Raw genomic sequence first — 17,999 nt, forward strand, 5'->3', positions numbered from 1 at the left:
ACCCAGGGAAACTATGCTTCTTAGGGCCGGCCTGGGGCTCTGTTCCTGCTGCCCCTCATCTGTGCCCCCCAAACCCCTCCAAGTCCCGGGACCTGGCCTCTCTTTTTTAAACCTTGGTTTCTGCATGTCAAATGGGGAGTAAAGTGTGGTTCTGTACACACACACTCAGTCATACACATACACTGACACTCACACACATTCATACACACACTGACTCACTAATGCTCACACACACACACCCAGCTTCAGCAGATCAGAGACACAAAGAAAACTGCCAAGTTGTCATGTGTCCACTCGGGGTCCAGACCCAGGTGGGGCCTCAGAGCCCAAAGCATTTCTGAGAGAGCAGCCCTGAGCCAAGGCACTGAACCCAGCTGGTCCCACCCTGCCCTGCCCTGCCCTGTCCCAGGCAGATACCCAGCCGGGGACAGAGGCAGAGGGCAGAGGTGAGTGGCAGAGGCTGAGATGTGTCTCTGGGAGTGGCACAGATAGCGTGGAGTGATGGCATAGGTGTGTCCTTGGTTTTCTTTTCCCTCATGATGGCTCTGAGACCTGCAGTGCCCACAGGGACATGGCTGCTTGCCTGTGCCTCTCCCTGCAGGGCAGCACTGGCCACAGCAACACCCATGCCTGCCCCACCTCAGTCCCAAGGCACCTTTCGCAGAGAGGAGTTAAGGTCACTGGGTTTTATTTGAGTCCAGAGGGGAAGGCCTTGTTTCTTGCCCAGGTCCCAGTGCAATCGCGAGCGTGGGAGGCAGCGCAGGGCAAGGGCTCCCTGCCCTACAGGCCACCTGGCCTGCAGGAAGGGATGCGGGAGATCCGCAGGAGGGCCGATGGCTATTCAGGGGCAAGACAGGAGGACTAGAGCTCTTCCCTTGGGACAGGTGCCTCCTCCGAGCAGGCTCCCTGGGAGCCCCCGCACAGCAGGGCCTCCAGAGTCTCCTGGCCTTGGCGGTGGGCTTCATAGATCCGCTCCTCTCCGAACTCCCCGAGGTACTGCAGACAGGTCTTGGAGAGCCTGGGGGAGCCCAGCAGGCACCTCACAGACTGCCCAGGCCCTGGGAAGAGCCTCTGCCCAGGGGTAGCCAGAGGCTCCAAGGACTCCATCCCATCCCCAGCCACGTCATCATCACCTGTTGGGCCAGGGGCCTCCTCTGATCATCACTTTGATGCTTAACCCTGGCTCCTCGCTAAGCCCTGGGCCAGTGAGACGGTTCACATGGTTCACTTCTTGGACCCCATAGCTGGTGGCAGTGGCAAACAGAGAGGTACAGTGTTAGTGGGAGCCCAGTAGGGAGGGCCGTGTCTCCACAACAAGCTAGGCCCACTGTGCTTTTGCTGAGCTCAGAGAAGGAACGTCCCTGGTCCAAGGTCACACAGTGACTTTGCCGGCAGGACACCTGCTCTCCCCTTGCTCACAGCTCCAGAACCAAGACTCCAGTCAGCCAGCCTTTTCCCTTGGAGCAGAGCCCTGGGTGCATGCGGGGAGAGCAGGAGAGTGGGGGCTCCCACCCCCCTTGCCCTGCCCAAGAGGAGGGAGGCAAGGACCAGATTGGGACTCACTCCTGCCAGTCCTGGGAGCAGCTCCGGTCCAGGACGTCCGTGTACGCTGACTCACTCAGCTCCTGCCGCTCCCAGGAATCTCCGGGATGAAGTTTGGCCTCTGCTTTTTCCAGATATTTCCACATCTGGAACAAGGAGGGGCTGGGAGCCAGGGCTACAGGACTGCTGAGCAGTTGGTGGAGGAAGCGGGGAGGAGAGGACAGGAACCCCAGTCTCTGGGGAGAACGGGCAGGCAACGGAGCCCTGCGGCAGGAAGCATCTGTGAGGCAGGCGGTGGGCCCCTCCCTTGGCTCCCCAAAACTGTCACCAGGCCAGTGGAGACCCACGTCCCTGGGATGGGGGGGCAGAAATGCTAAGGTGGTCCCTGGAGCTGGGCACTGGGGCTCCCCCTGCAAGGTACACCTGCCCAGTAGTATTTGCTGTTGAAAACCACAAGAACACAGAGAGGAAAAGCCCAGAGCTCTCTCTTCAAGAGCACACGTCTTCACAAGCCCTGCGCACACCCAGGCACAGAGGCGTGCTCACCAGGTGCATGTGTGAGCTCCGACACACACATGCAGTCAACACATGTGTACCCCAGTCAGCTCTGGGCCGGTCTGGAAAGGGAGGAATCTGAGAACAAGCAGGTGACTGATTCCCTGGGGTTTCAAGACACCGTCCCAGTTCACCCACTCTGTTGGGCAGGCAGGTGGATAAACTGAGGCACGGGGGTTCCAATGAGGTGGGGATGCAGTATCATGGAAGGGTGGGGCTGGGGATTGCCAGTTAGAGGTGGGATCTGAGGTTGAAGGAGGGGTCTGGACAGGTGCAGGGTGGCTGCCATGGGGAGACTCACCTGGTAGGCCACTGCCTTGCAGGCGTCACAGCGCAAGTGAGTGGGCATGTGAGCTGAGTACTTCTCCTCCTCATCCATCTGGGGGGCAGTGGCACTGAGGGAGACCCTGTCCGCGAGGCTCCCTGACACGACCCAGGCTCCCAGCAGCAGCAGTGGCAGTGGCAGCCTCATGGCCTCTGGAGGCAGCTTCGCGGGTGTGGCTGCGGTTGGGCTGCAGGTGTGCGAGTGCTTGAATGCAGTGGGGACCGCTACTGGCCCAGACCAATGGGGAACCGACACCTCACCCCTCTCACCCCCTCCCCCTCTCCCTGGGCCCTGGAGATGCCACGTGTACACTCCCTCTAGCGAGACCCTGTCCCCAGCTCACAGCCCCATTTTGCAGGGAGCAGTGAGGCCAGGGGACGTGCCAGGCTGGGACAAGGATGCGTGGTGGCGACTCCCCCTGCCCCTGTGACCTGGCCGGTGGCAGGCACTGTGCAGAGCACCCTGTGGGAGGAGACGGTTAGCGAAGGTTATCTTTTTTTCTCCTGAGGACACAGAAGCTCAAAGTGGCAAATCCAGAGTCACACAGAGGGGTCCTGCTGAGATCAGCGCCTAAGCCTGACCCCAGTCCTGTGGCCACTCAGCCACCAGCAGGAATGAAGGCGCAGATGTGGTTGCCAGTCTCGGGCTCCCTTTCTAGGGGACAAATTCGCTGAGGCAGGGGACCCACAGTGTGTGGAAGCATACCTGGTCTCTGTCCCTAGCGTCCCCTCCACCCATACGGTACCCAGGCATGGAAGGGCATTGTGGGGCACTAAGAGGCTGCAGCAGGAAATCATAGACCATACACCAGTCATTTCAGCCGTCGTGGCTCCGTGGGTCAGCGATTTATTGCACAACAGGATGAGGGTGAGGTGCCCAGGGCTAGCCAAGGGCCCTCCATGCCATCAGGTCCAGAGTCTGGACAAGAAGGGATTAGGAATCACTGCTGTCCTGGTCAGTCTCCAATCCAGGGCAGAGGGACAAGGACTCCAAGGCACCACCCCCTCGCAGGCCTGGAACGAGAACCATGCACCCCCATCCCTGACAGTGCCCTCCCCGGCCTCCTCATGTCACATACCAGTCCAGCAAGACCCAGCCACTGCAGGCTGAGAACTGCACACTGACCACCTCCCCCCTCCGGCTCCTGTGCTCTCAGGGCAACTGGAGCCCGGACGCTGGGTCCCTTTCCACCTGTGAGACTGGCCTCTCTGGGCATTACTGCCGTATCACCTGCTGAGACCCCAGCCACCTAGAGGGGTCAGAGGCCCCTCGGGACAACAGCCCAACCTCCCTCCCTCTCCTAAGTCCTTCCTGCTGACTCATTTCATCAGCCTCTACCTGGGGGAGAAGGGCGGAAGCCCCCGCCCTTGGCCCCAGGAGGAGCCAGCCTGGCTTTGGGCTGGCTGAGTGGGGGCTGCCAGCTGGAGGCACAGCCCCTCGGCCCACCTCATGCCCAGTCCTCCCACCCCACATTCCAGCTCCACAGCCCTTCCCTGTTACTTCCTCACTCCATCTCCACCTGCCATCTGCCTGACTCCTTTCTCAGACCCAGCCTGCCTGGGGGCCTGCACTGGCCGCTTCTCCCGCTTGCCTCCCAAGTCAAAGCTCAGCTCCTCTTGGGAAGAAGAGATGCTAGCCAGAGCCCTTCCCCTGCGTCGCCGCAGTACCCGACGGCCTGCTCTGTCTCCGCTTGGGCGCGCCGCAGGGAGACAGCTTGCCATCTCTGGGAGCAGCCTTGTGCCCTGCTGCGCCAGGGGAGGCCCGGCACCTCCTCCGGTCGGCTCCTAAGACCCTTCGCTTGTAAGTATTTGCTTGCCTGCATACACACATACACAAACACACCACGCCCCGGGAACGCCTGGGAAAGGGCTACACGCGTTGGCAGGGGAGGGGAGGAGTAGGCAGCCACTCCTGAGCTCCATCAGCTCAGGGGTCTTGGATGCCCCCTCTGAAGGCCACTTCCGGTCTGAGGTCTGGTGTGGCAGGGCTTTGGACGCCAGAGCGCCCAAGGCCATCTGCGGGCGGCAGCCCCGTGGGCTTCACAACGGGAACAAGGTGCCCTTGCCTAGCTGGGCTGGCCCCGAGCTGGGGGGCGGGGCGCAGAGGAGCAGCGGCGCGGCGGGGCTGGGGGTCCCGCTCGGTGCCAGGTGGTATAGCCCGTCCAGGAGTCCGGGCTCCGAGGCCCAGGGAAGCTGGGGGCTGCTGAGGGCTGGCGGGCCCGGGGACGGCGGCAGCGAGAAGCCAGGGATAGGCCCGTAGGCGGGCGGATAGAAGCCGGGTCCCACGGCCATCGGGGCGTAGACGTGGCGGGGCGGTGCCGGCGACGACGGCGGCAGCAGCACCTCCACGTACTGCCCGCTCTCGGGGTCGAAGAGCAGCCGTAGCCTCGGCTGCCGCGGAGCCTCCACAACGTAGTAGCGACCGCTCTCCGGGTCCACCAGGACCTTGCCGGGCTGCGCTGCCGCCGGGAGCTTGCGCATCGCCTGAGAGGCGCATTGCAGGGAGCGGTCCGTGGGCGGCGCGGAGGCGGCGCGGGGCTGGCGCGGGGCCGTCCTTCCGGCCGGAGCCCGCGCCTCGGGCGGGAGGGGCGCCGGGGCAGCGGCCGCGGGTTCGGGGTCCGCCGGCGGCGTTTCCAGTTTGGGCGCCGCCCCAGGACTCGAGTTGGGGTGCCCCTGAGGGGAGTCGAGGCAGGGCCCCACAGGGGACCGCTGGGGTGAGGTGCGAACGCCCGCTGGAGGGCTGGTCCGACCCCCGCCGTCGGGGACGAGGCGCTGGGCCTCGACGCCCCGGCTCTGTCCGCCGGGACCGCGCACTCGCACCGCCGAGGTTCCTTCCGGCCGACGGCCCAAGGCCAGAGCGCCAGGCAGGCGGATCTCTGTGCGCGCGAAGGGTTTCGCCGTGCTGTTTTCCGCCCGCCGTCGCGGGGCCCCGTTGGGCTGCGGGGCTTCGCGGGGGACCGTGTCGAGGGGCAGCTCTGGGGGCTCATAGGGGTGGGGCACGACCGGCAGAAAGTCCTTGAGAAAAACCGAAGTGTAGTGAGCCGGGGCGGAGGCCCCCAGCGCCTGGAGCTCGTGCGTCTGCGGTGCGGCGCCCTCCTCCGAGCAGGGTCCGGCGGGAGGAGCAGGTGGCGCTGAGGCTGGGCCCGCCGCGGGGAAGCTGGGCGCGTACGTAGTCTTCACTATCTTGCGCACGTCCCGGGGCCGCGGAATGGTCACGCGCGGTCGCTCCAAGGCTGCTTCTCCAGGACTCGAAGCTTCTGGGCGCGCGGCGGCGTCCGGGGTGCCCACGAGATGACCGCGGGACAGTTCGACTGCAGCCACCTCTGGCGACAGCTGACAGCCTGGGAAGCCAAGGTCCGGAATCTCCCGCGTGGACCGACTCTGCGCGTCTGGTGGTTCTGGAGTCCCGGGTGCGGATGGCGTGCGCGGCGCGGCCTCCTCACGAGCTTCACCATTCAGAGCTCCGCGTGCAAATCCTGCGGGGGAGTTTTGCCCCGCGGGATCCCATATTTCTTGGGGTGACGGGCTCCACGTCCCAGCAGGACGATCCGGAGCCCTCCGTGGGCATGAGGCCGACGGGGACGGGCTCCTACCCCGCTCCAGGGCGTCCCCGATGGCTGGATGCGCAGCCTCCCAAGGGAAAGGCGCTTCGGGGGACGGGCTCCGTGCTCTGGCACCCCCCTGACTGAGCGGGGAAGGGGCCGCGGGGCTAAGGTTCCTCCTGCTCACCGTTTCCTCGATTGCTGGATTCCGGTTTTCCGTCGCAGAGGATGCTTCGGGGAACGACGGGTTACTCACCCTGCGAATAGTGTGATCCCGCGCGGACAGGCTCTGGGGGGACGGGCAGCGAGGACCCCGCACCGCCCCATTTGGAGCCTGCCACGGAGGGGAGGGGCTTCTGGGCCTCACAGCCCTGCTCGGAACCTCCCAGGGGGCCCTGGACTCGAAAGGCGGACTCCGTGCCCTTGGGACGGTCTGACCCGGAGTCCCCTGGGAGAACCGAGTCTTGGGCCCCTGGTTGCGAACTTCTTGGCTCTTCTCCTCCGACTGCAGGAAGATGCTGGAACTAACGGGGCCGAGTGGCTCGGTCCCGGGCGCGGGCTTGTCGCGCCGAATCGCGCGTTCGCGGAGGCTGGGCCAAGGCCGTGGGGCTCTGGCGGCAGCCGAACTGTCCTGTGCGCGGGGCGGCCGAGACCTGGCCTCCTCCGGGACCACGCGGCTGCTGCGGACCGTTTCTCGAGCCGCAGGTTCTGGGCGCACTGTGGGCCCAAAGGTGGCGCTGCTCGGGGCCGGGGCCGGGGCCGCGGGGCTCAGTTTTCTGGCCAGCGCCGTCTGCACGAGGCTCGCAGCTGCCTGCAGGCGGCCCAGAGACTCATCCAGGGAGCCGGTGCGCAGGAGCAGCCGAGGGCGCGGGGCGCCAGTCGCCTGCGGGGGACTCCGGGGCCGGGCGCGCAGCTCGATCTGACGCTTGGGCACCGTCCGATTCCTGACCGGCGCTGTACGCTCTTCCAGTGCCACCTCTACGCACTCGAACTGCGTCGAGGAGGCAGGACTCGGCCCACGGGGTTGCAGTTCCAGGTAGGTAGCCCAGCGGGCGCCACCGTCGGGGGCCTGCAGCTGTGGGGAGGCCAGGACGGGAGGCGATGGCCGCGGCGGCGAGGGGCTGCTGCAAGCGGGGGCCGTGAGCTGTTGCACCTCACGATCCTCCCCGTCCGAACGGCCAAACAGGGGTCCGGTGCTGAAGATGACTTCCATCTCCCCCGACGGCAGCATGCGCAGCTGGGGCTGGGGTGGCCGCGGGCCGGAGCCCGGGCCTCGCGGGAAACCCGAGCCGGCCCAGGGCTGCTGGCGGCTATTCTGGGCGCTGACGGACAGGCGAGGCTGCGCGCCCGCCCCCTGCCCAGGGGCCACCCAGGGCCAGCTCGCCCTGCCTTCCGCGTCCGGCCCTGAGTCCGGGGGCTCTGGAGAACCCGGGGCCGTGTGGTAGGAGCTTGACGAACCCGAGGAGTCCTGGCGCCGCGCAGGGGCGGGAAGCCGCGGCCGGAGCCGGGGCAGGGCTGGCAGCGCGAGCGCGGTCAGCATGGTGGGGCCGGACGCCGCGCACTGCCTCCCTCGCACAGCCTCCGCAGTGGCGCCGGCACTGTCCCCGCCCCACCCCCACCCCCGCCCGCCCGAGGAGGCCTGGGGTCACAGCGCCTTAAAGCGGCCGCGTCCGCTCCGGGGCCAGCGGCGTCGGCAGCTGGAAGGACCTGAGGCTTGGTCCCAGTCCCACGCACCCCCTCTGCCGAAAGCACCCCCTTGCCGGGCACTGGCTGCAGCGCCTGTGGAACGCGGGCGTCAGCTGTCACCAGGCCTGACTTTGGAAACTTTGGTGCCCGAGTCCGCCCACACCAGGTGAGGAGGCTGAGGAGTGGCGCTGTGGCTTGCAGATCAGGGGTGCGAGCCGGGGCACTGTCACCTGCAGCCCACCTCTCCGGTTCTCAGGGCTGGCGTCAGAGCTGTGAGCGCGCACCCGCCCCCTTCCCTGACCCCCTCACACACACCCCTTGGATAGGAGTGTGGCTAGAGAAGCCCCCTGGCTCCACGGTTGTGCTGGGGCCTCAGGGAGGTGCTGTCCTTGGCAGGATCCTTGGCCCTTGGTGAAACCTACTGGAAGTGGCTAGAGTGGAAAGCGCCAGCTTTAATGAGCTGCCGTAACACTCAGAGCGAACCCCAAGCGCTGATGTGGGCTCCCTTGCCAGCCTCTGGCTCCCCCAGGCCCTCACAAGGCCCTCATTCCCTGCCCCCTTAGGGAAGAGGCAACACCACTGTCATTGTCCTCCGATGATGGGCCCACTTGCCCTTAATCTGCTTTCAAGGTCCTGCTGTGACTCAGGCCCCGGCTGCCTCTGGAGCAAGAGCACAGGCCTCTCCGTGCTGCCCCTGGACCTGGCACGTTTGACACCCCTGCAGCAGGGGCCCCTGCCCGGGTGTCACCAGCAGACTCCCAGGCACATTCCGGGGGCTCTGAAGGTATGTCCGTCACCTCTAGCCCTGCCTGGTCCCCTCCACCAGGTCCCAGCCCCTCCCCAGGCTCCGCCCACATTAAGAACAGACCCAGCATGGTCTTGAGGACCGCTGCGCTCCTCAGGAGGTGGAGAAGGCTGCAGATGCGATTCTCAGGTGCAGTATTCCTGCCGCACGGTGGCAGGCAGCTGCCCAGATTTGTCGTGCTGGAGCCCGTGGGCTCTGGAGTGCTCAGGGCTGTATGCTGGCACTCCACACAGCCTGGCCCGCCCTGGAGCCAACCTGGGCAGATTTCCCTTGACCAGCGTGCTGGGGAGAGCGGGATGTTCCTGGTGTTACCAGGCTGTTTGCACGGAAGAGATTAAATACCAAAAAGGGGCCAGCCCACCTGCGCACTCTAGGGGCTACAGCATGGGTTGGAGCCTTGAGCGGCATCTCCTGTGGGGCTCAGGAGTGGTCCGAGGCCTGGCCCCTCCCCAGGCCCTGGTGCATGGGCACTGAGGTCACCAAGGCGGGCAGGCAGGCCGGCAGAAATGCCTGCTGCCTCTTCCCTTGCCCATTCCCTGAAGTGAAGGCCCGGGGGGAGGGGACTCGCGGGGACAAGAGGGGCAGGGCCGTGGACTCCCCAGAGCAGAGAAGGCTGAGGTTGGGCATTACTGCCGGAGAATAAGGAAGGCTACCGCCATTTTATTTGTCCCTGAGACGCTGGTGGCTCCGGGCCTGCCGCGTCCCCGATGCTTTCTTATGCTTCTGGTCCAGCACCTGGGCCATGTAGTTCTCCTGCTGCTTCTGGATCCGGAAGTCAGACATATGATTCCTGCAATGGAGCCAGCAGCAGCCAGAGGTCAGGCTCCCCGCTTCCACAAAGAGCCCCCAGTGTGGCCCGGATGCCTCACCTGAAGATCTGTCTCTGCTGGCTGATAACTTGCTGCAACTCCTTAATCTCATTCTCTTTGCCATTAAGTATGTCTTCTTGCTTTATAATGTGAGACTCAATTTCTGTGGGGGAGAGAGGCAGGGAGGAGGGGGTTCCATCCTACAGGCCGCTTCCTGCGTTAAGGCATTCCCTCACAGCACCTTCCAGAACTTTCTCCTCCCACCCAGCGGTCCTCTGTGAATTAACACATTCATGGAAAAAAAAAGGAATTAAAAGGCAAGTTTAATTTTTATTTATTGTTTATTTGAAAGGCAGAGAAACAAAAAGATCTCCTATCCACTGGGTCATTCCTCAAATGCCCACAACAGCCAAGGTAAAGCCAGGAGACCAGAATTCAATCCAGGTCTCCCACGAGAGTGCCAGGGACTCAACCACCTGAGCCCTCACCTGCTGCCTCCCAGGGTGCACGTTATCAGGAAGCTGGAATTGGAAGTGGAGCAGGGACCTCGACCCAGGCACTCCAAGCAAAGACAAGTTTATTTTGACAAAGAATTTTGCAATCCAAGTAGAAAATGACAATGTACTTCCATAAACCTTTGAAGACTTAGACACATGGATTTCAAAAACTTTTCATCACGATAAACACCTTTTCATTCCATTTTCCATGAACTTTTTCAGGTACCCTTGGAGTTGCTAATACCTAGTCCGAATGGGTTTATTATGGAGTCTGGGGGTGGGCAATGTCTGATGACATTAGTGACTTCACAATTCTATTTTGGAACAGGGGATCCTGGTAAGGGCAAAGGTTCCTGGAGAGGTAGGCAGGTCTTTGCAAAGCCAGGGAGATGAAGGCACTCGCTTTGTAGATGTCACCTCCTTGGCGAGACCCTCCTTGATCTAAAAATGACAACCCTTCCCACTACTTTTCCTGCTTTATTTTTCTACCTAACAATGCCATGTATTACACTCATTTCTCTTCTCCCTCGCTAGTGTGTGTGAGGCCCCCAGGACAGGGGTTTTTGTTTGTTCACTGCATTATCCCTAAAGCCTAAAACAGTACCTGACACACAGTAGATGCAGTGAACAGGATGTCCCCTGGGAGGTTAGGGCCAGTTCAGTCACTCAAGTCCAAGCAGACCTATATGGGCGCTGCAGATGCCCAGCCCTGGGCTGAGGCTTCAGGGATGGCGGTAGAAGAAGGGGTCCTTGCCCTCAAGGAAAGTAAAGTTCCACAACTCAGGAACTCATTGGAGAACAGAACACGGATGTGTTTTAATATAGGTCATGGTGATGGGACAGGATTACTACACTGGGCAGACCTGCTCTCTTCAGGGACAGAGATGGCCCCTCCTCCTTGGGGGGTGGGAGTGGGGAGGACCAATGAGAGTGATGGGCAAAGGCTCCGCAGAGGAAGCACACACGGGATTCAAGGAACAAAACCCCAGGAAGCTGTAGGGATCTGGAGTGCTTCATGGACACAACTGCCCCTCACAGGGCCCTGCAAGATTCTGACCCACACAGGAAAAATATCACAATGTCTTTATTTAAGGGCCTCGCAAGGATGAATGACCTAGGGGCCGGCGCTGTGGCACGGCGGGATAAAGCCACCGCCTGCAATGCAGCATCCCATAGGAGCACTGGTTTGAGTCCCAGCTGTTCCACTGCTGATCCAGCTCCCTGCTACTGGCCTGAGAAAAGCAGTGGAAGATGACCTAAGTGCTTAGGCCCCGTACCCATGTGGAAGACCTGGAAGAGCCTTCTGGCTCCTGACTTCAGCCTGGCTCAGCTCTGGCCACTGTGGCCATCTGGGGAGTGAACCAGCAGATAGATCTCTGTCTCTAAAAAAGGCTCATGGGAAAAATAAATAAATAAATAATACAAAAAGGAAAAAAAAAATCTCTGTCTTTCCTTCTCTGTAACTCTTTCAAAATAAATAAATCTTTTTTAAAAAGGGGGGGGGGGATGAGTGACCTAGAGTATGAGTACAAACCCTGAAAATGTTGACTGCTGAAGCATTTAAGATTCCGAAGAGATGATCAGGTAAAAAGGTACAACATGGGGGCCAGCCCTGTGGTGCAGCAGGTTTAGTCTCTGCTTACAATGACGAAGGAATCCCATATGGACACTGGTTCGTGTCTTGGTTGCTCCACTTCCGATCCAGCTCCCTGCTAATGCATCTAGGAAAGCAGTGGAGGATGGCCCAGGTGCTTGGGCCCCCACAACCCACATGGGAGACCCTGAAGAAGCTCCTGGCTTCTGATTTCAGCCTGCCTATGACAATCACTTGGGGGAGTGAACTAGTGGATGGAAGCTCGCTCTCTCCCTGTCTCTCCCTCTCCCTGTAACTCTGCCTTTCAGAATAAATCATTTTTTAAAAGGCATACATGGAAAAGAGGAAAGACAGCAAAGGGGAGAATGGAAATGTGGGCTGGCCGGGCAGCAGGACCAGGACTGCTGACCTCCCCATGGTCGCCCGTTAATCCCAGTCAGCTGCTTGCGCCATTCTTCCGGGCACAGAACTAGAAATGTGTGTGACACTGTTCAGATAAAAGCCTGAGGCACCTGAGGAGGCAATGTTGAGAAAATCCCCTTCAGAAGAATCAAGAACTATGTAGTGATGTTGTCGGGGGTTGGAGAGCACAGGCCAGGGTGAGGTTCAAACCACCAGACTGGCTCTGGTGGGGGATAGGGGCTCAGGACATTCCAGGGGGAGCCAGCCAGGCCCTCTCCCCACAGCACACACACTCCCCAACAAGTCCTGGCTGATTTATAGAAGCAAATGCCCTGGAGGAAGGATGTCTCTGGTTTCAGCAGGAAAGAAAACCCCAGGTTCTTAGAGAAGCCGGGGATGCCTGAGAGAGGGAAGCTGCAGCCTTGACCCTGGAGGCACTGACCAGCTCTTGGGCCCCAGGAGGCTCTTGCAGAAGCCACTGGTCAGACACCTACGAGGCCTATCTGCCCACCCGGCCAGCTCGAGGTGTGAGCCTGGCTGTGGATGTTCAGCCCAGCAGTTAAGACGCCCGTGCCCCGCGTGAGGATGGGGGTTTGGTTACTGGCTCTGGCTCCTGGTTCCAGCTTTCTGCTGATGCAGACATGCAGAAGGCAGTGGTAATGGCTCAAGATGCTGGGTCCCAGCCACCCATGAGGGAGACCTGGACTGTGTTCCTGGCTCCCAGCTTTGGCTCTGGCTCAACCCAGCTGCTGTGGGCATTTGGGGACTAAACTAGCAGATGGGATCTCGTTCCCTTTCTCTGTATGGGTGTGTCTCTGTCTCTCAAATAAATAAAAATAAATTAAAAAAAAAAAGAAAAAAAGCCTGTTGGCATCTTACCAGTGAAAGCCTTGCCTGGAGGACAGAGAAAGGAAGCAGCTTAAACCTCTGGGGTTCTGGTTCTGGTTCTGGTCGCTAAGCTACAGAGATGGGCTGTGGCACAGGCCACAGAGGGTGCGGCAGCAATCCACAGCTGCTTGTTTGGCCTGGCAAGTGTAGCTGGCATTCCAAGAAAAGCAAGGGGTCCCCAAGGTCTAGGGACATGGTGTAGCTGTCTCAAAGTGCCTACCACCCTGGCACTCCAGGCCAAGAGGTGGGCCACGCGCATCTGAGCAGAAACTGGCGGCCCACAACACATTTTCAAAAATTTTAAACTCAGCTGCCCACACTAAAAAGTCAGAAAAGCCTCCAGTAAGACGTGGTTTCCAAATTCTTATTTTTAAAGAAAGGCCTGGTACTCCTGGACCCCACTGCCGCAGGCGACAGGGCGCACTCCACACACCAGCACTGGCCCCGCTCCCCCTGCGCCCACCGTGCCTGCCGCAAGTGCACGCTCTCTAACACCCGTCAGAGGTGGGAAGACAAAAGGTGGACTAAGAAGGTTGTATGTTTCGAGAAAAATGGGAGCGAGCCCGTTCCTTTATGGCCGTGAAGAATACCGGACGCCGACTGCTTCCCTCATTTCCGTGGCCTGCCTGGTCCCTGAAGGCCTTTTCGAAGGTGTGGCCCGCCTTGGCCTGCCTGTATCCTCAGCCGGGGACAGAAGTTGGGGTGAAACCCTGCCCTTGACACAGGCGCTGGGCTGTTAGGGAAGAGCCCGTGGAGGTACGTTTGGGGGGGGGCACAGGCCTCCCGCCTACCATTGCACTTGGTGATGAGCTGGTCCTTCTTGCTGCACTCCTGCAGAACTCTGTGCTTGACACTGGAGAGCCTGCGGGCAGCGGAGGGGAGGAGAGGGTGGGCGGGGTGCGGGCGGCCAGGCCCTCGGCCCCCACAGCCCCGCTGAGGCTCACTCACGCCTTTTCAAAGGCCATCTTCTCCTTCTCCAGCTGCTTGGACAGCACCTCTACCTCTCCGAGGGCAAACTGCAACTTCTCCTCTTCCTTGGCCAGGAGGACCTTGGTCTTGGCGTGGGCAGCTTTCTCTTCCTGCAAGGGCAGCAGCAGTTACCTTATCATCCCAAGCCATCGTGGATCTCCCAGGCGCCCTGGACAGCCCCCTCATCAGAGAGGCACGCGGCCTCACTGCTGCCTAACCATGGGATCCTGGGAAACAGGCGTAGCAGGAGCTGCCCAGGCCGTACTCACCACCAGCTTCTTCTCCACTGCCTGGAACTCTTCTTTACTGACAAAGTTTTCATCCTGGAGAACAATCTGCAACAGAGCCTGGCTCAGGGACGGCCTGGGACTGGGTAGTGGGGCTGCCCTCCAGGGACCAGGACAAACCATGGGCTCCTAGGAGGGGACTGGCACTCCACTCCACTGAGGCTCCGCGCCAGCCTCATGGAGGAGAGCCCAGAGGCAGCCATTCTACCACACAGGTGCTGTACTGGAGAAGCACAGGGCCTGCGGCGCCCAGAGGAGCCCCTGACCCAGCCCGGGAAGAGGCAGGACTGCTTCCGGAGGTGCCATCAGTCCTGAGATCTGACTGCCAAGTAGGATGGGGCAGAAGAAGGGCAGAGCGGCAAGTGTCCAGACAGTGGGAACTCAGACGCCAAGGCCAGTCCCCAGCAGAAAGGTGTGGGGACCTAGGATGCATACAGTGTTGTGTTATGACGTTAGGGCAGCAAACACTGCATGTCCCTCTCCTGTCACCCACACCGACTTCCAGAAGGGAAGAAACTGTCTAAGAATCACTGGAGTGAAACATAGAAGTGAACCAGGCCGGCGCCGCGGCTCACTAGGCTAATCCTCCGCCTTGCGGCGCCGGCATACCAGGTTCTAGTCCCAGTCGGGGAGCCGGATTCTGTCCTGGTTGCCCCTCTTCCAGGCCAGCTCTCTACTGTGGTCAGGGAATGCAGTGGAGGATGGCCCAAGTGCTTGGGCCCTGCACCTCATGGGAGACCAGGATAAGTACCTGGCTCCTGCCTTCGGATCAGCGCGGTGCGCCAGCCGCAGTGGCCATTGGAGGGTGAACCAACGGCAAAGAAAGACCTTTCTCGCTGTCTCTCTCTCTCACTGTCCACTCTGCCTGTCAAAACAAACAAACAAACAAACAAACCCGGTTGCCCCTCTTCCAGGCCAGCTCTCTGCTGTGGCCAGGGAGTGCAGTGGAGGATGGCCCAAGTCCTTGGCTTGGGGTCTGCACCCCATGGGAGACCAGGATAAGTACCTGGCTCCTGCCATCGGATCAGCGCGGTGTGCCGGCCGCAGTGGCCATTGGAGGGTGAACCAACGGCAAAGAAAGACCTTTCTCTCTGTCTCTCTCTCTCACTGTCCACTCTGCCTGTCAAAAATAAATAAATAAATAAATAAATAAATAAATAAATAAATAAAAGAAGTGAACCAGATTTATTTCTGAAGTGGAGAGGCATCTCAACCTTCTTATCAAGGCAAAACAAGAAACCCAGCAAAACCATGAACTTTGGAGGGCCAGGATTTTATCAGGCCTGGAGAGGTAACCTGTGGCTTCAACACCTTGCACCCATCAGCCAGGGCCTCACTGAGAAGGTAAAAGCAAGAGAAATGGAGGCCCTCAAGGTGGCAGGGGCCAAATCCGAGCTCACTGTGCTCGGCCTGACACTGCATTTGGCTCTGGAACAGACAACTGAGTTTCTCGCCAGCAAGTGAGGTCCTTAGAAATTCAGTGAAGTCATTTTTATGAACAACGGGGAAATGCAGGCCCTTCAACAACCAGAGAGCGCAGAACATTGCTTGATTATACTTAAAATTCCTGGTAAGGAGCCTGTGTGCCACTGGTTAGGGCTCTCCTTGGGTGTCCACAGCCCCTGTCAAAGTGCTAGATGCAGTCATGGCTGCTCCGGTTCCGATCCAGCTTCTGCTGATGTGCCTGGGAAGCAGCAGGTGATGGCTCAAGTGCTTGGGTCCGTGCCACCCACCTGGGTGACCCAGAGACCCAGAGGGAGTTCCTGGGCATTTAGGGAATGAATCAGCGAATGGAAAACCTCTCTCTCCCTCTCTTTCTCTGTCGCTGAACCTTTCAAATAAATAAAATTAAAAAAAAAAAAAAATCCCTGGTAAATATTCAGGAAGGCCCCGCCCCGTTTGGCTCCATCTCCACCAGCAACTTAGCTGAGCCCGGCTTCCCGATGACGCCATTGTTAATGTTCCCTAACCACGCCCCTTGAATCGAGGCTGCACCTGGCCCCGCCCCCACCGGCGAGACATCCATTCCGGCCTCTCCCTGAGCGCTCCTGAGTGCGTACCACATTCCTCAGCTGGTGGATCAGTTCCTCCTGAGATTCAATCACGTCCCGCAGCTGGTCGAAGGCGAGACACACAGACCCTGAGCCCCCCTGCGACCACCCGAGGGGCGTCGCCATCTTTCGCCCCCGCCTGCTCGTTGGAAATGGCTGCCCCTGGGCGCCTCGCGGCCGTCGCCCGCCAATGAGAATGCGACGCCACAGAGCACCCTGGCAACCGGGGGCGGTGACTTCCCTTGGTAGCAGGGACGGGGGCCCACCTTTTAAAGGAGCCGCCTGGGGCGGGGAAGCCTCAAACAACGCTTAGGAACTGACGTTTGTAGGGAATTTGTGTGTCTTCTGTTTCCCACGCAGTCCTGAGGAGCAGGCAGGGCCTGGCTTGTACTTCCTTTAAGTGTGTGTGAGGTGGCAACACGCCTTCTCCAGGGCCTGCGAAACTGCATGACCCGGAAGCAAAAGGCGGCTCAGGCAGCTCGAGCACCCGGAACTTTACGAGCCTCTTTCTGGTCCCCAGCCCCCTAGTTCCCTCCTAGCGTGGCCCTCCAGCCTCCTGGTACCCACTTAGTACTGAGGGGCCCGAAGCTGAAGCAAGGAAGATGGAAGAACGGCTTTCAGATTTGAGCCCTCATGCTCGGGGCCAGCCTCTAGGCAGCTGCCGGTGTGGGACCGTGTGGAAGAGGTTTTGCCGCAGTCCCTACCGAAGGCTTTTTTTTGTTTGGTTTTTGGAAACCCAAATAAGATGAAGTTCGGTGGAACTCAGAACCAACATACATTGTGTGTTCAGTATTTCACGGCCCTCTTCAGTTTTGACTATCTCATGTGATCCTCGGAATAACGCTGTGAAGTATTCTATTATCCCTGGTTTTTTTTTTTTTTTTTTTTTTTACAGGCAGAGTGGAGAGTGGACAGTGAGAGACAGAGAGAGAGAGAGAGAGAGAGAGAGAGAGAGAGAGAGAGAGAGAGAGAAGGTCTTCCTTTGCTGTTGGTTCACCCTCCAATGGCCACCGCGGCCGGCGCACCGCACTGATCCGATGGCAGGAGCCAGGTACTTCTCCTGGTCTCCCATGGGGTGCAGGGCCCAAGCACTTGGGCCATCCTCCACTGCACTCCCTGGCCACAGCAGAGAGCTGGCCTGGAAGAGGGGCAACCGGGACAGAATCCGGCGCCCCGACTGGGACTAGAACCCGGTGTGCCGGCGCCACTAGGTGGAGGATTAGCCTATTGAGCTGCAGCGGGGGCCTCTATTATCCCATTCTACAGATGAGGAAAGACAGGCTCTGTGAGATGAGTAATTTGCCCAAGGCCACCCAAACTAGTAAACTGTGGGTACAACAGGGTTCTGACACAGGCAGTTTCACTCCAGGGTCTCTCTGTGTGTGCATTCGGATTTCTTTATTTGAAAGGGAGAGTTAAGGAGAGGAGTGAGAGGCACCCACTGTTTCACTCCCCTAAATTCGCCCTGGAGTCTTTTTTTTTTTTTTTTTTTTTGACAGGCAGGAGTGGACAGTGAGAGAGAGAGAGAGAAAGGTCTTCCTTTTGCCGTTGTTTCACCCTCCAATGGCGCCGGCCTTTTTTTTTTTTTTTTTTTTTTTTTTTTTTTTTTTTTTTTTTTTTTTTTTTAAGAGTTGTTTGAAAGGCAAAGTTACAGAAAGGCAGAGGCACAGAGAGAGAGAGAAATCTTCCCCAGATGGCTTCAATAGCCGGAGCTGTGCCAATCCGAATCAGAATCCAGGAGCTTGGGTCTCTCTCTCTTTTTTTTTTTTTTTTTTTTGACAGGCAGAGTTAGACAGTGAGAGAGAGAGACAGAGAGAAAGGTCTTCCTCCCGTTGGGTCACCCGCCAGCTGGCCGCTATGGCTGGCGCACCACGCTGATCCGAAGCCAGGAGCCAGGTGCTTCCTCCTGGTCTCCCATGCGGGTGCAGGGCCCAAGGACCTGGGCCATCCTCCTGCACTTCTGCCATAGCAGAGAGCTGGACTGGAAGAGGAGCAACCAGGACAGAATCCGGTGCCCCAACTGGGACTAGAACCCAGGGTGCCGGCAC

The 17,999-nt window shown here is 59.7% G+C and overlaps 3 protein-coding genes across 3 annotated transcripts; all 3 read right to left on the minus strand.

The window, feature by feature from the left end:
- Window positions 1-671: 671 nt before the first annotated feature.
- MZB1 (marginal zone B and B1 cell specific protein) lies at window positions 672-3,469 on the minus strand. Its single transcript, XM_002710112.4, has 4 exons — window positions 2,399-3,469; window positions 1,564-1,688; window positions 1,134-1,244; window positions 672-1,018 (listed from the first exon to the last, which is right to left on the minus strand). Exons 1-4 carry the CDS (start codon window positions 2,567-2,569, stop codon window positions 862-864), a joined length of 564 nt encoding a protein of 187 aa, XP_002710158.2. The 5' UTR covers window positions 2,570-3,469; the 3' UTR covers window positions 672-861.
- Window positions 3,237-7,589, minus strand: PROB1 (proline rich basic protein 1). Its single transcript, XM_002710246.5, has one exon. The coding sequence runs from the start codon at window positions 7,501-7,503 to the stop codon at window positions 4,462-4,464; it is 3,042 nt and encodes a 1,013-aa protein (XP_002710292.3). The 5' UTR covers window positions 7,504-7,589; the 3' UTR covers window positions 3,237-4,461.
- A 1,495-nt stretch (window positions 7,590-9,084) lies between these two features.
- Window positions 9,085-16,152, minus strand: SPATA24 (spermatogenesis associated 24). Its single transcript, XM_002710247.5, has 6 exons — window positions 15,961-16,152; window positions 13,883-13,948; window positions 13,593-13,723; window positions 13,436-13,506; window positions 9,324-9,426; window positions 9,085-9,244 (listed from the first exon to the last, which is right to left on the minus strand). Exons 1-6 carry the CDS (start codon window positions 16,075-16,077, stop codon window positions 9,115-9,117), a joined length of 618 nt encoding a protein of 205 aa, XP_002710293.1. The 5' UTR covers window positions 16,078-16,152; the 3' UTR covers window positions 9,085-9,114.
- Window positions 16,153-17,999: the final 1,847 nt, after the last annotated feature.

The sequence above is a fragment of the Oryctolagus cuniculus genome, chromosome 6, assembly GCF_964237555.1.
Source record: "Oryctolagus cuniculus chromosome 6, mOryCun1.1, whole genome shotgun sequence".
In the NCBI taxonomy this organism is placed as follows: Eukaryota; Metazoa; Chordata; class Mammalia; order Lagomorpha; family Leporidae; genus Oryctolagus; species Oryctolagus cuniculus.